The sequence below is a fragment of the Physeter macrocephalus genome, chromosome 4, assembly GCF_002837175.3.
Source record: "Physeter macrocephalus isolate SW-GA chromosome 4, ASM283717v5, whole genome shotgun sequence".
NCBI classification, from domain to species: domain Eukaryota; kingdom Metazoa; phylum Chordata; class Mammalia; order Artiodactyla; family Physeteridae; genus Physeter; species Physeter macrocephalus.
The window spans coordinates 83,137,922-83,155,312 of record NC_041217.1 but is presented as its reverse complement, the minus strand read 5'-3'; the positions used below and the strand labels follow the sequence as shown (position 1 = coordinate 83,155,312).

General features: G+C 36.6%; 1 protein-coding gene across 5 annotated transcripts in view; it reads right to left on the bottom strand.

Moving 5' to 3' along the window:
• TRIM33 (tripartite motif containing 33) overlaps nt 1-17,391 on the bottom strand; it is a 158,889-nt gene that overhangs the window by 13,471 nt on the left and 128,027 nt on the right. For all 5 annotated transcript variants that reach the window (XM_028488975.2, XM_028488977.2, XM_028488976.2 and 2 more), the window contains exons 11-14: nt 14,436-14,636; nt 5,226-5,358; nt 3,739-3,802; nt 1,090-1,249 (exon numbers count right to left, since the gene is read on the bottom strand). In XM_028488975.2, coding sequence (XP_028344776.1) covers nt 1,090-1,249; nt 3,739-3,802; nt 5,226-5,358; nt 14,436-14,636 — 558 coding nt within the window. The remainder of the gene's footprint in view (nt 1-1,089; nt 1,250-3,738; nt 3,803-5,225; nt 5,359-14,435; nt 14,637-17,391) is intronic.

Here is a 17,391-nt window from a genome sequence, read left to right as displayed (position 1 = left end):
CACCACCATTTTGCACTGTTTTTGGGGGGTACTTTCCAAACCAAGTTCTGAGTGAAGAGATAACAAGTACTCTCTAAATCTACATAGAGTTGAAATTTCTCTGTGCCAACCATGTAGAAAATGAGACATAAGTGTAGGGAGGAATTACAGGCATACAGCGAATTGATTCAGTTATATATATATGTGTATATATATGTGTGTATATATACACACACACAATTTTTTTCAGATTCTTTTCCATTATAGCTTATTACAAGATATTGAATATAGTTCATTGTACTACACAGTAGGTCCTTATTGTCACATGCTTTTGAAAAGCATTTTGAAATATTCTTCTGCTCACTTATCATTCTACTAATATAGGAAGATTGTGACAATGTAAAATCTTTCACCACCATTTTGCACTGTTTTTGGGGGGTACTTTCCAAACCAAGTTCTGAGTGAAGAGATAACAAGTACTCTCTAAATCTACATAGAGTTGAAATTTCTCTGTGCCAACCATGTAGAAAATGAGACATAAGTGTAGGGAGGAAGAAAAAACCAAGATCAAAATTTCTAAATAAAGAGGGACTTGGGCCTTCCTTCATTCTATACTATAAATTTTATAAAATGTTCTACCTGAGGAATTCTAAAATGGTTAATAATTCATAAGCCAAAGACAATCTTCTCATCACAAAACTCTGTGAGCATTAAACTTCTTTCATGTCAGCAGTCGTAATCCTGAGCTCACCAGTCCAGGGAAAATAGCCAAGGATTTTTGCTGCTTGAGTCTCGATGTGACTATTGAAATTATTAATAAATTTAGAACAAGCTAGAACCCAATTTAGAATCATGGCAAAAATAATGACCGATTACAAACTAAAATTTGAAATGAGTCCTTAATACAAGTAAGTCTTTTCTCATCAATTACAGTTGACACTTAGATGAAAAAATTCAGTTAGAAAAAGAGATATCTGGGTTATACCAGACATAAAAATTCAAAAATGAATACAGGTCCACAGGACCACTAACCAGAATAATACACGCAGAGATGGAAGAATCAGTGAGGTGATCTCCTTAAATCCCTGACAGATTCCACTGGGAACTTACCATGCAGGCACTCCTCCTGCCATCCTCTGTCTTTTCCTGTTTCACAGCTCCTGAAAAGCTACATATTTCATCTTCAGTGCCAGGTTCTTGCTTGACCTTCACTTGATCAGACTTGAAACTAAGACTTGTCTTCTCAGCAGTTCTTCCTGATGACCCACAGCTAACAAAAACAACAAATAAAGGTCACATATGTTTGACTGTATGGTGTACATAAAAACAATTATATGAAAAGTTTGTTAAGTTATATGAAATGTTCATTAAACTGAAAACAATTTATTAACTTTATAGCAGATAAGGATACTTCATAATACAATTAAAAGGAGTGTATTATAAACTTGGCTTCAAATTTTTAAAAAATGTAGGTCAAACTTTCAGAAGACCTGACAAATACATTTTATGGTCTGAGGCACTTATACTACATCATTTAAGGAATCTAGTAAACAATCATTTGTCTAGGCTATTAGTACAGTGATTGCTTCTCTCTATAATAAAAGAAGTTTAAATTCTTCTCTACCCCTAAACATCTGAAGGAAACCTCAATAACAGTGGTTCATGAACTGTCCTCAAAGGAAATCACCGTTTCAGCTTTTGAGTCCTTATCTGAATTAATGGGATAATAGGCTAAGAGGACAGGTACATGACTAATTGGTTCTATCTTAGTCCACAAAGCAAAACCAATGGCAAGAGAAGTGAATAACTAAGACTGTATTACTGTCGAAAATGAAAACCTTTTTCACGCAATTTGTACTTTAGTTCTAAAAGTACTGATTATTTAAAGTATAATTTAAAAGCCAAGCCAGTATATAATATAGAACCAGTCTTCAAAATGCATACACACATATATACAAATAAAGAACATTCATATATCTGAAATCTTTCTTACATTGCACTAAATTATTCAAAATAAAGAATAAAAATCAGTCAACATTTATTACATTTACCTTTAACACACACACACACTTTAAACACTACCATTTCTTTTTCTTAATTCTTTTTTTTAAAAAAGATTTATTTATTATTTATTTATTTAATTTATTTTTGGCTTCCTTGGGTGTTAGCTGCAGTACACGGAATCTTTCGTTGTGGCGAGCGGTCTCTTCGTTGCAGCGCACGGGCTTCTCCCTAGTTGGGGCACGCAGGCTTCAGGACACATGGGCTCTGTAGTTTGCAGCACACAGGCTCTCTAGTTGAAGCACACGAATTCAGTAGTTGTGGCACACGGGCTTACTTGCCCCACGGCATGTGGGATCTTAGTTCCCTGACCAGGGATCAAACCCACGTCCCCTGCATTGTAAGGCAGATTCTTTACCACTGGACCACCAGAGAAATCCCCCACACTACCATTTCTTAGCTCTCTGACCACCAAAAAGGCATAAGAAACCATGAACAATTCAGTAGCAGTGAGTGCCCCTAGTACCCAGAAGATTGTCTTGAAGCACCATTTCCCCACTAACATGAGCAAGATTTCCTAGAGAAATTTCTGATTTCAGGCCTGAGGCAAGAAATGTACAAGATGAACCTGGACATCAGGACAGGAAACAATGCTTTCAACAACTACTGGGGTTACAGCTAAAGAACTATGAAGCCAACTTGGAAAAGTTCTGATAGGACAAATATGGAACAATTTAAGCATCAATAAAAATAACAACTATAATTTTAGAACATATAAAATATGTTTAAATATATAAGCCCATAAAGTTAATAACATTCATTGGTCACTGTTGGAGGGTGCTGGGAATCAACTCATTATTATAAAAATAGATAAATAAAGAGAAAGAATCAATTTATTCTGCCCTTCCCATAATCAAATAGCTGATGGCAGAAAATTTCTCTTTACAGAAGTATTCTAAACTAATAAACAAAGAAGGTATGGTACAATAATTAAAATATCATTTTTAAACTAGTAAAAAAAAAAAAAAGACCTAAGGCAATGATCATTAATGGGTGCTACCACAAAAGAATCAACAAAAGTGACCAGACATTTTGTGACCCTGAAAGAAGTACACATCACCACAATAAAGAATTCTCCCTACCCCTTTCCCTCAAATCAAACCTGAATCTAATCAAACCTCCTGATCTAAATACCAATATAGAGAAAAAAACAGAAGGTGGTGTATTTAAATGACAAGATGGGGAAAGAGGAAAACTGTAAGAAAAACAATACATTTCTTCAACAAATACACTGAGTTTGACCGCAACATATGTGTTGATGGCAATGTATAGCACCTATCTGAATCTGATTCAAAGAAACAATTTTTAAAAAAAAAAAGCATTTACGAGAAAAACTGCAAAATCTGCACATTAACTAGAGCTCTACTGATGTTAGAGAGTTAGCTGTTCAATTTTTTTTTTTAGGTGTGCTAATGGTTCCATAGTTATAAAACTTTTAAATCCTTACCTTTAAGTGATATATACTGAAACAACCACAAGTAAAATGATAAAGTGTCTGAGATTTATCTCAAAACAATTTAGAACAGGGGGAATGGGTAGGAGTATAGGAGAAATAAGACTGGCCATAACTTGATCATTGTTGAAGATGGGTGAAAGGTATATGGGAGTTCATTATAATAGTCTACTTTTTAGAATACGTATTTCAAATTTTTCTTGATAAAAAGAAAAAATAAAGCTATTAATAATGTAAATACTCACCTGCCTCGACTACCAGTACTAGAAGTACTAGGGGGTCTCACAGGTGTGTGAGAATTGGATAAACCTGAAAAATAATAAGTCAAAAATGAATAACTATGCAGGTAAGAAAATTCAGAATTCTACTTACTAATTACAGAATTCAAGTATCATTATAAGGCAATTCAGCAATTCCTGGAAATTAGCCCTTGTCTTAGTCTCTAAGTCAAGGATTTCATGTGTTATTGTTGGCAGCTATCAATCAGTTTCTCTCAGCTGAGCCCAGATACCATTCTCAGAATCCTCTCAGAGCAACACTGTTCAATCAACGGAAACTACCGTATCAAGAGAAAGCTATTTGCCGTCCCACGCATTTGGTAAACATCCTACCTATATTCCTATTAATTATTCTTCCTTTTAAAAGTCCTGGAATACTTATATTAAACCTCAAAAATAATATGATGCAAAAAATGTATTAATGATGCATCTCATGAAAAACCCACATTTAGAGCTGAACTGTAGAAATAATGAGGTGGTATGTTTCAGTAAGAAACCATGAATATATCCCATAACCACTTCTGCCCTGTCAATCTATTTGGAGATGCTTTAATCACTCATTCATGCAATAGGGTTAATAAAACTGGGATTTTGGAAGAGATCTATAGCTCAGGACCTGATTAGTCACATTTTAATAATTTCCAGTAAATTTTAAGTTTTTAACTGCAAACTGAAAATTCACTTGCCCTTCCTCAATTCTTGCTTTTTAAACAAATTTTCAATTTTTCATTATTTAACAAAGTGTTTTAAACTTGGATTTAAACCAAGGAATTCTTCAAATGACAACCTGTATTGTAAAATAGAAGACATAGAAATTAAATTCATCTACAAATCCAGCAAAAAACATGACTATAACTGGGGGTTGAGGGAGGGGTACATTAGAGTTCTGAACAGTGTACACTACAGATATATATTATTATTTCAGTTTGCTGAAGCTTGCCCACAGTATTGAAAGAAAAATAATTAGAACAATCAGGAAAAAAAAATGTTACTGTAATGGTTAAGTTTATGTCTCAACTTGGCTAGAATATGGTACCCAGTTGTTTGGCCAAACACCAATCCAGATGCTACTGCAATGGTATTTTTTAGATGTCACTGACATTTAAATCAGTAGACTCTGAGTAAAACATAATGAGGGTGGGCCTCTAATTAGTTGAAGACCTTAAGAGAAAAGATTGAGGTCCCCAGAGCAAGAAGGAATTTTGCCTCGATTCAAGACTCCCATCAATTCTTCCCTTTGTCTCCACCCTGCTAACTGCCCTGCAGGTTTCAGACTTGCCAGCCCTAACAATCAAGTGGACCAATTAATTCCTTAACCTGTGTCTCCTCTCTCTCTCTCTCCACACACACCCCTCTCCTATTGGTGCTATTTCTCTGGAGAACCCTAATACATATACCGAGAGATACTTTCTTAAGGTGTTAAAGAAATGAGACAGTACCTCAGTTGACTTTACCTGATGATCCTGGAGATAGGGCAGAGGGTCCTGGGGAGGGATTCATGGTGCTTGTGGGCTGTGGGGGTAGGTGACTGCCTGAGATGTATCTACTTAGCAGATTATCTAAACTACTTGAACCAGCATCTTCCAACTAAAGAAAAAGAACAAAAAGATAAATTTGCTTTGATTAAAGCAGAGGAGAAGTTATTAATTTCATAAGTATAATCATTTATGCTCACAGTTTACTAATAAACAGATTACCTTATATCAAACTTGGCTTAATTGTTGCTTCCTTATGCTCCCTTGAGGACCCAAATAGTATATAGTTTATATGAATATAGCTATAATTAATATGCTTCAATAAATGATTGGGAGCTCAAGACAAAACCTAATAACCCACTAAAATCCTTTGTGTTTTACTATGAAAATACCTCTGACAGACTCTTACATTTCTGCCTTTTTTCAAGGTTGATGCAGGATCCTGTTTTCAGCATCCTGCCCCTAGTATCAATATCCATGGTCCTGCCAGAATCATTCAACTAAATAGGTAACGAATCATGTCAGTACCTAACTTAAAAGCTTTGAAAAGTCTGTATACTCAACAGAAAGCCTTTAGCCTGGGATATAAGTTCCCTTATTACACACAAAAAAGCTGGCAGTCAACAGGAAAACTGAGCCCTTTTCGCACTTTATATGCAGAAGGTTAAAGCCAGAGGAGCTTGCACTGACTGTGAGCTGGTTCCCAATTTGAATATCAGTCCCCTGTTTTTAAACATCCCACCCACAATGAAGAACTGTGATGATGAGAAAATATTTATGTAAGAAATAGTAACAAACACTACTTAATTATGAAAATTACCTTAAGAAAAATTTTACACTATTCCATATCAGAGACAGTTAAACTATTCTTACTTAAGTAACTGCTAATCTTCTTGCTTACTGATCTACTTTTACCCACACCTGCCTCTTTTAATCTTCTACTAGAGGCAAGATTACTTTTTAGGCAAATCTACTTCTCATTCAAAACAGAAAACTGGGTGACTTCCCGAGTGGTCCAGTGGTTAAGAATCCATCTTGCAATACAGAGGACGCCAGTTCGATACCTGGTTGGGGAACTAAGATCCCACAGGGCGCGTGGCAACTAAGCCCGCGCAACGCGACTACAGAGCCCATGAGCTCTGGAGCCCGTGTGCCACAACTAGAGAGCCTGTGTGCCGCAACTACTGAGCCAGTGCACTCTGGAGCCCAAGCGCCACAACTAGAGAGAAACCTGTGAACCACAATGGAAGATCCCACATGTCCCAACTAAGACCTAATGCAGCCAAAAATTAAATAAATGAATACATTTAAAAAAAAAACAGAAAACTGAACATATATATTTACTTCTCACTCTCCTCTCAAAATCACACTGATTTTCAAGGCTATAAAATAGGAAAGAATGGCATCAAAGTAGAAACTTTGAAGAAAATTATAGATACAAACCAAGGTAGGATTGGATTTAAAAATAATCAGAATAAAGCAGCTCACAGCATATTACATGCAAGGGAGGACTCTCTTAAAGTAAATAGTTTTCATCATAAATATAAGTTGACCCTATCAACAAAGTGGGTACAAAGGGAATGTACCTCAATATAATAAGGGCCATTTATGATAAGCCCACAGCTAACATCACACCTAACAGTGAAAAGCTGAAGAAGTGAAAGCTTCTCCTGTAAGATCAGGAACAAGACAAGGATGTCCACTCTACCACTTTTATTCAACATAGGATTAGAAGTCCTAGCCAGAGAATTAGACAAGATAAAGAAATAAAAGGCATCCTAATTGGAAAGAAAGAAATCAAACTGTCACTATTTGCAGATGACATGATATTATATATAGAAAATCTTAAAGACTCCACCAAAAAACTGTAAGAATAAATGAATTCAGTAAAGTTGCAAGACACAAAATATATGAAAATCTGCTGAATTTCTATATACTAATAATGAACTATAAGAAAGAGAAATTAAGAAAACAATCCCAGGAGAGTTCCCTGGTGGCCTAGTGGTTAGGATGCCAGGCTTTCACTACCAGGCCCAGGTTCAACCCCTGGTCAGGGAAATGAGATTCTGCAAGCCATGTGGTGTGGCCAAATAAATAAAGTGCATCATACACACACACACACACACACACACACACACAAAGAGAAAGAAAAAAAAACAATCCCATTTAAAATCACATGAAAAAGCATAAACTACCCAGAAATAAATTTAACTAAGGAGGTCAAAGATATCTACACTGAAAACTGTAAAACACTGATAAACTGAAGAAGACACAAATAAATGTAAAGATATTCTGGGTTCATGGATTAGAAGAATTACTATTGTTAAAATGTCCATAATACCCAAAGCAATCTACAAATTCAATGCAATCCCTATCAAAATTCCAACAGCATTTTTCACAGAAATAGAACAATCCTACAATTTCTGTGGAACCACAATAAAACCCAAATAGCCAAAGAAATCTTGAGAAAAAAGAAAGCTGGAGGGATCACAGGCCAGGATTTCAAACTATATTAGCTACAGTAATCAAAACAGTACGGTGTTGGCATAAAACCAGACATACAGATCAACGGAACAAAATAAAGAGGCCAGAAATAAACCCACACCTATATGGTCAGTTAATTTAAGACAAAGGAGCCAAGAAATACAAAGGGGAAAGGACAGTCTCTTCAATAAACAATGTTGGACAGTTGGAAAACTGGACAGCCATGTGGCTGTCCAAAAGAATGGAATCAGACTACTATCTTACACCATACACAGAAATCAACTCAAAATGGATTAAAAGGGCTTCCCTGGTGGCGCAGTGGTTGAGAATCCGCCTGCCGATGCAGGGGACATGGGTTCGTGCCCCGGTCTGGGAAGATCCCACATGCCACGGAGCAGCTGGGCCCATAAGCCATGGCCGCTGAGCCTGCGCATCCGGAGCCTGTGCTCTGCAACGGAAGAGGCCACAACAGTGAGAGGCCTGCGTACCACCAAAAAAAAAAAAAAAAAAAAAAAAAAATGGATTAAAGAACTGAAATGTAAGACCTGAAAACATAAAACTTCTAGAAGAAAACATAGGCAGTAAGCTCCGGGACGTTGATCTTGGCAATCATCTTTTGGATCTGATTCCAAAAGCAAAAATAAACAAGTGGGACTACATCAAACTAAAGAGCTTCTGCACAGCAAAGGAAACCATCAACAAAATGAAAAGGAAACTTACTGAATGAGAGAAAATATCCACAAATCATATATCTGATAAAGGGTTAATATCCAAAATACATAAAGAACTCATACAACTCAATAGCAAAAAATCAAACAATCCAGGGACTTCCCTGGAGTCCAGTGTTTAAGAATCCATGCTTCCACTGAAGAGGGTGTGGATTCGACCCCTGGCTGGGGAACTAAGGTCCTGCATGCTGCAAGGCACAGCCAAAAAAACAAAACAAAACCAAAAAAACCCCCAAACAATCCAATTAAAAATTGGGCAGAGGGACTTCCCTGGTGGTCCAATGGTAGAGAATCCGCCTTCCACTGCAGGGGACGCAGGTTTGATCCCTGGTCAGGGAACTAAGATCCCATGTGCTGCGGAGCAACTAAGCCCACGTGACACAACCACTGAGCTCATGCACCTCAACAAGAGACCGGGCATGCTGCAAACTACAGAGCCCTCGCACTCTGGACGCTGCGCATCACAAGTACAGAGCCCACTTGCCCTGGAGCCTGCACGCCACAACTAGAGAGAGAAAACTCGCATGCCACAACTAGAAAGAAGCCCGCATGCCACAACGAAGAACCTGCGCCACAACGAAAGATCCTGTGTGCCACAACTAAGACCCAATGCAGCCAAAAAAAAAAAAAAATTGGGCAGAGAATCTGAATAGACATTTTTCCAAAGAAGACACAGAGATGACCAACAGGTACATGCAAAGGTGCACAACATCACTAATCATCAGGTAAATGCAAATCAAAACCACGACAAGCTATCACCTCACCCCAGTTAGAATGGCTATTAAAAAGACAAGAGATAACAAGTGTTGGTAAGGATGTAGAGAAAAAGGAACCTTGTGCACTGTAGTGCTAATGTAAATTGGTACATCCACTATGGAAAACAGTATAAAAATTTCTTAAAAAATTAAAAATAGAACTATCATATGATTCAGCAATTCCACTCCTGGGTATTTATATGAAAGAAAAAAAAACCAAAAACAATAATTTTAAAAAAAATTTTATTTATGTTTTTGGTTGCACTGCACGGCATGCAGGATCTTAGTTCCCAGACCAAAGATCAAACCCACGCCCCCTGCAGTGGAAGTACAGAGTCTTAACCACTGGACCGCCAGGGAAGTCCCCCAAAACACAAATTTGAAACATATATGCACCATGTTCACTGCAACATTATTTATAATAACAAAGTTATGGAAGCAACCTAAGTGTCCATCAACAGATGAACAGATAAAGCTACAGATGAATGAATAAAGAATATATGCTATATCTATATACAAAATGGAATATTAGCCATAAAAAAAGGAAATCTTGTCACTTGTGACAATACGGATGGACCTGAAGGCATTAAGCTAAATGAGATAAGTCAGACAGAGAAAGACAAATACCATATGATCTCAGTTATATGTGGAATTTAAAAACAAACAAACAAAAACATAGAATCAAGCTTGTAAATACAGAGATAGATCTGTGGTTGCCAGAGTTGGTAAGTGGCTGAAAGGCATTGAAAGGTACAAACTTCTAGTTATAAAATAAATCATGGGGAGGTAATGTACAGCATGGTGACTATAATTAATACTCTACTGTATATCTGAAAGTTGCTGAGAAAATCTTCAAAGCCCTCATCTCACACACACAAAATTTTTACACTATGTATGGTGACTGATGTTAGCTAGAATTATTGTGATAATCATTTTGCAATGTATACAAATATCATATTACTATGCTGAATAACTGAAACTAATATATGTTACATGTCAATTATACCTCAATTTTAAAAAAGGTAAATAGGCCTTTCTCAGAAAAGCCCTTTAAAAACCTCATCTCAGGGGCTTCCCTGGTGGCGCAGTGGTTGAGGGCCCGCCTGCCGATGCAGGGGACATGGGTTCGTGCCCCGGTACGGGAAGATCCCACATGCCGTGGAGCCTGTGCGTCTGGAGCCTGTGCTCCGCAACGGGAGAGGCCACAACAGTGAGAGGCCCGCATAACGCAAAAAAAAACCCAAACAAACAAACAAAAAGAAACAAATTTCTGTTGTTTATAAGCCACTGGCTAACGCAAAAAAAAAAAAAAAACAAAAAAACACCTCATCTCAAAGACATAAAAGGCTAAAGGTGAGACTGCTGTGGGCTAGCTAGAGGGACGATTAAGAGATATTAGGAGGTGCGCCTGCTCAGTGGTCAGAGCTACTGGCCAAGGATTCACCTGTAAGCTGTAACTACAGGAAAATCCCTAGCTGCAACTAGAGTTAACTAGAGGATTTGTGAAGAGGGGCAGTTCCTAACATGGGTCACAGATAAAAGTTGCACTATAACTCACCTAAACATAAAGGAGGAGAGGATGATTCAAAACAGACATGAAAGTCGCAAGTTACCTACTTCTACTCCCACTCCCACTCCGTTTATACTCTCCCACCTGCGATTTATATCTCTGGCCAGAGAGACAACCCTAAGGCTAGAAGAGTGGAAAGATTAGGAAGAGGCAAACCGCCAAGTACATAAAAGGGCTTCGCTGATGCCACTACAGCACCAACATGGATATGCTGGCTGAAGTATTTACCTCGATATTTCACCAGACATGGATGAAGAGTCACTATAAATAAAGTTAGAAGTCTAACGGGAAAAATATTAATTCACGTATTCATTAAACCAATGTTTTTTAAGCATCCTTAAATAACTGCACGGAATAGGTGTTATATAAATAATTTCTATGAATTCAAAGGAAAAAGACAATGCACAAAAAAATTCAAATAATCAATGAACCTGAGAAAAGATAACAAACCACATGAATAAAAGAAATATAAATGAAATAACCAAACATCATTTTTACCTATCATATTGGTAAAGATGGAAGACAGCCAATACTGGGAACACAGTACAGAAATGGGTATTCTACAACTAAATTTACATGTGAATATCTGAAAGACACACATGGTTTTCCCAAGACTTCATATTATCCAGTATAGTATCAAGATAAATTAAGTACATATTTTCCAGATATGGAAAATTGTTTACAAAGAATTTAATGTATCATTAGAATACTACATCTATTAATTATAATCTAATCTGAACAGATTCTAATATTCATTTAGCTATTCAAAAAGTATTTAGGTTCATCATGTATCCCCTCAAGGTCAAAATTACTACCACATATTATAACTCCGCTGGAGATGGACAGTAGAGTGAAATAAAAAATAATTCAAGTTGAGAGAATTCTATTTAAATCAACTTATACTCTATACTGGATAGCTGTAATGATCAGTATTAAGATATATCAACAAATGCCTGAAATTGCTTTGTATTTATTTCCTGTCTGCGTTGCATAGTTAATGCTACTTTGTCTGCTTCCTGTGTAACCTCCCCCAGGATTCTTTTCTTTTCACTATACAATGGAAACTACAGGATAGGAGAAAAAGTAGATGATTCTTCAAGAGATGATAGGTTTGCTTCCCTTTCTATTTTTGATTAATATCGTTAACTACTTCTTACTATGGTTGTACTTTTGTGGTACCCACCTCTAATTGCTCTTAAAAGCAGGTGACAATAACGAGCGTTGGCAAGGATGTGGAAAAATTGAAATCCTCATACACTGACACTGTTGGTGGGAATGTAACATGGTGCACCCACTGTGGAAAAGAGTTTGGCAGTTCCTCAAAAACTTAAACATACAATATGACCCTGAAATTCCATTCCTAGAACTTTACATAGAGAACTGGTAACCTACAAGTTCACAAAAACTTACACACAAAAGTTCACAGCAGCATTATTCCTAATAGCCAAGAAGTAGAAACCCAAATGTCCATCAACTGATGGACGGATGAACAAATATGGTATATTCACAGAACGGAATATTCAGCCATAAGAAGGAATTAAGTACTGATACATGCTTCAACGTGTTTGGACCTGATAAACATTATGCTAAGAGAAAGAAGGCAGACACAAAAGGCCACATATTGCATCATTCCATTCATACAAAATGTCCAGAATAGGCAAGTCCATAAAAACAAAGTAAATTTGTGATTTCCAAGGGCTGGGAAAGAGGGAAATGGAGAGTGGACTGCAAATGGGTAGTTTCTGGAATGAAAATGTTCTGGAATTAGTCAGTGGTGATAGCTGCACAATCTTGTGAATATACTAAGAACCACTGACTGAATTGTATGTACATTTTTTAAAGTTGGATTTTATGGTATGTGAATTATATCTCAGTTTTTTAAAGCAGTCAATACTTTAATAAATCAGTAAATAAAAATAAGGTTAGGCATTATGTCTGCAAGGAAGAGAAGGTTCATAAGAGAAGGTATGGATTCTGCTCCTTCTACACCACTTTAAAAAACTAAAGATGGGAGGAGATATATTCTGGAGCCTCTTGTCTTGATTTCAAAGTTCTTCTGGGAAAAGATGACAAGGAAAATCTAATAAGGACCCATTTCCCTTATGATGCCCAGCTTTTCAAAGATGTGGAGCATCCATCCTTCCTCTATCTGCTCTCTGTGAGAGTGGCCCTAGCAGATTATGTTAAGTTTGACATAAGCAACCTTTTTTTTCCCTTTGAAAGTTTCTTAAGAATTGGAACAAAGTCTTGTTTCTTTTTCTCTTCAATGCCCAGGCACTTTAGCATGGAGTGCTTAGTAAAACTTAAATGACTCCTTTAACACTGTACCTACCTCTCTCTGGTTGCCCAAAGGCCCTTAATACTCTACCTTTCCAGGCCTACGATCTCAAACCACCTCCTTGCTATCTCTATGGACAGAAGTGGGGAGAGAACTGGACTTTCTCAGTTCAGTAATCAGGAGCTGGGCTTTGAATTCCAACTTACCCATTTACTGGGTGACACTGAGAAAGTCACTAACCACTCTTACTCTCTTCCATGAAATAGGGATATTATATATCATATGAGATGATTTCAAGCATTAAACTGAAAGTTTATAAATTATAAGCTTACAACTTATAAATTTTACTTTTTATTGATATATTCCAAAATTTTCCATTCTATATAGTAGTCCAGTACTCTCAACATCACTACAGGGACTTCCCTGGTGGCACAGTGGTTAAGAATCCGCCTGCCAATGCAGGGGACACGTGTTCGATCCCTGGTCCGGGAAGATCCCACATACCACAGAGCAAGTAAGCCCGTGCACCACAACTACTGAAGCCCACGCACGCTGCCAACTACTGAAGCCCGCGAACCTAGAGCCCGTGCTCCGCAACAAGAGAAGCCACCACAGGTAGAAGCCTGCACACCGCAATGAACAGTAGAGAGTCACGGGTCCTAGTGTCTTAGTAATTTCACTGCTCCTTGCTCCCATGGTGACCACTGACTCTGAATAACTCATACAATGCTTGAAATGACCCAGTACAACCTTCAAGTTTTATATTTACATTTAAAAATAAAATGCTTCTAATTCAAATGAATTTATGAAATTTCAGAAGGCACTGAATGATATTTTTCTTCAGGAAAACGCTACAGGTGAAAGGGACAAGACAGCTCAGAGGCCCTTCCCATTCCATCTTCTACTCCTCATTATTATTTCCTCTCTCAGTATACACCTCCCCACCCCCCACCCCCGCCACATGCCTAATATCTAGACCTTCCAACCTCTTCCTTTCTCAGTCCAACCTGTTTGCACCTGGGGTTGACTATCCCTTTTGCACCTAACAGAAGACTGACAAATTTAACTGTATTTTGGTAGTGTGTCTCCTCTCTGGATCTAAACCTACATTAGAAGTGCTTCATTTAACACAAAGTTTGCCTGCTGGCAGATGGCAGAAAGATCAGCAAAGCTGACACTCTGCAGCTTTAAAATACTGAGGAGTGCTAGTTTTAGCACACTTTTAAAAATTCAAATTATTTATACTCTACTTTTTGGAAATTTCAAAAAAAATATTGCTCCTGAATTTAAAAAAACAAAAACAACCAGAAATATATACTCTAAGTCCCTAATTAACACAAGGTTTTAAATCTCTCACTCAACTTAAATACAAACCTGTATGGGTGGAATATCTGGCAGCGACGGAAGGTTTTCTGGATTGGTAACTGAAGGAATTAGTTCTATTGCTGTAACAGATGGGCTGGTGGGACCTCGATTTGCATTTGCCATAGTAGCTGTAGTAGGACTGGTTGGATTGACTGGGTTGTTGTGCACCGACACAACAGGAAAGGGTCCAGCATGCCCTGGGTTTGAGTGCTGTTAGGAAAAAAGATGTTATCATTACTTGATCTGCCAGGATATCCAAATATGAACAATACCTTGACAACAAGTTTCAGTTTAGGAAGGATACACAAGTTCAGAGTTTGATACCTGTGGCTGAGAGACAAAGAAGTAGGCCCTCTCAAACTTATGCAGGAAAAATAAAATTCAAACTTATCATTTTTCTATTCATTTTTGTGTGGTATTTAGATAAAAAACAGACTTGCCAATAATTGTACCCTGTCAGACTGGTGATATGATTTTACTTCATAACAAAGATATATATAAATAGATGATCTGGTAGCCCCTAAAGTTTTCAAACATCAGACCAGGAAAGCCACTGTTCTGCCTATATTTCACTTTGACACTTTTACCTTTTTTAAAATAAAAATAATTAATTGTATAATTGTGTATTATGTAACTGATATGGTAGAAAGAACAATGAATTTACAAATGGAAACGTGGTATCAATTCCTGACTCTTAATACTATGTGACTTTAGGCCAAATCACAATCTTGGTAATTTAGAAATGTGGATAATGATGAATGAAAATGGATACCTGTCCTTATGAGGAGTGTTATGAGGATCATTTAAGATAGTACACAGATTAAAATCTTTGGGAAATAAATTACTATACACATATAAATCATTTGAAGTATTTAAAAACCTAAAATTCTAACATTCAGTGATTTCTGTAGGGGCCCCAAAGTCTAAGGACAATGTTCTGAGATGGTTGGTTAACCCAATTATGTAGCTTCTGCACCTTTCCAAAGGGTGTACCTGCCCCCTGGTAATACTTGAAGGCTTTCCAAGTACACTAAGGCGTACATGGGTATGTGAATACTTTTAAGGAAATTAAAGTCTAGATAGTCGACCTTCATATATCCTTTTTTCCTGAAGAAAACCCAATTTACCTAAGAATGTGTCATGGTCTGTGAGTTCGTTTTTCCAACTACTTCTTTCACAACTGCCCTTCTCCTCCAAAAACAAAATACAAAACAACACATCTCTAACTCATTCCCAATCTTATCTAGCATATTGCCCCAGGGTGAAAAACAAAAAAAAACAAAAAATCTCCTGAAGAGACAGACAAAGGTACAGTTGAAAATAAAGGTGTCAAGTTGCTGACAAAGTGCCTGGCTCTGAAACCGGGGTAATCTTTGAGTGGGTTCTGATACTTGGTGATCAACAAAAACAAAGAAAGACCTGAAGAAGTTGTCAACTGATAAAAAAAATTTTAAAAATCGTTTTGAATTCCCAGATACATATTTTTGTGAACAAGTTTCCTGAGCATCACATGAAAACAACAACAGAAAAACTAGTAATAAAAATTGGCATTGAATTCTGACTTAGTCTAACAGTACAAGGTAACAGACATACAAACATGCATAAATGAAGGAAGGGGAAAGGCTCCATGTATCTAATAAAGAAATGTATATCTAAAAGAACTTTATTTTTGTTTCCTAATAATCTTAAACCATGTAAATATATTGTTTAAACAACTGTATAGGAATAATTGTAATGAAAATTTGGTCTAAAGAAAGTTTTAAAGTTTAATAACTGCATTATAAACTGGAAATTTAAGAATTTTCAAATTGCAACAGACATCTTTCCAGCAGAAAATTGCAACAAACTGATTCACAAGTCTATCAAACTTGTGAATATCTTAAATCTGTATCTTAAATATATTAAGATAAAATTCTGTAAAAGTAGAACAGAAATTCAAGTCCATGGGGGAAAGGGAGTATATAATTTTGACTTTCAAAAAAGAACTTGCCTCTGTATTTGGGACTCCAGTGGATCCACTTACAAGAATAATGTAAGGGTTTTACTTTATAATGTCAATATTTACAATATGCTAAACAGTATGTCCTTTGCAACTATTTAAACTTAAAATTGTAATGGAAGTTTGAAATGTCAACCTTCAAATGTGAGGGAGTGTGTATTTTTCAAAAGTCTTTCTGGAGGTAATTGGGCCAAAAAGTTGAAGGATCGCTGATCCAGGACTTCAGTATGCAGATCAATCTGAGTCAATAAAAGTTCACATATTTATGAGTACTCCCCTCCTGGAAATTTTGATTCAGTGGATATGGTTCAGAATCTATTTCAGACATGGTGCCCCAGTCATTCTGATGGTCTTTAAATCATGCTTTGAGAAACATCACTCTGACAATTACAAAATGACCTTTATTTTTTATATAACTAGAAATCCTATGCAAAAGTAGCCTCATATTTATAATCATACCTCCTATACAAATATAATCTACTATTCAAGCAAAGATTAGAAAACATGCCTCTAAACACACTTATTTTTAAGAGTAGGTATATCCATCCTAAAAGGAACAATACTGAGTGAAGAGAAAAAAAAAAAGTCAAAATGTCACATTAAAAGAGCAAAGGAACAACTTTAGGAAATTAAAGTTTTAATCTTAATTCTACCATTGTCTCTTATGATTGTGGGTACATAACAAGCTCCTTTGTTTTTCACTTCTGTAAAATGAATTGGACTAGATCAGAGATTCTCAACCCAAAGTATACAATGGGTTTAATGACATCAAAGAAACTTAAAATTTAATAAAAATTTAGAAATTTCTCCAAAGAAGACATACGGATTGACAAAAAACACATGAAAAGATGCTCAACATCACTAATCATTAGAGAAATGCAAATCAAAACCACAATGAGGTATCACCTCACACTGGTCAGAATGGCTATCATGAAAAAATCTACAAACAATAAAACGCTGGAGAGG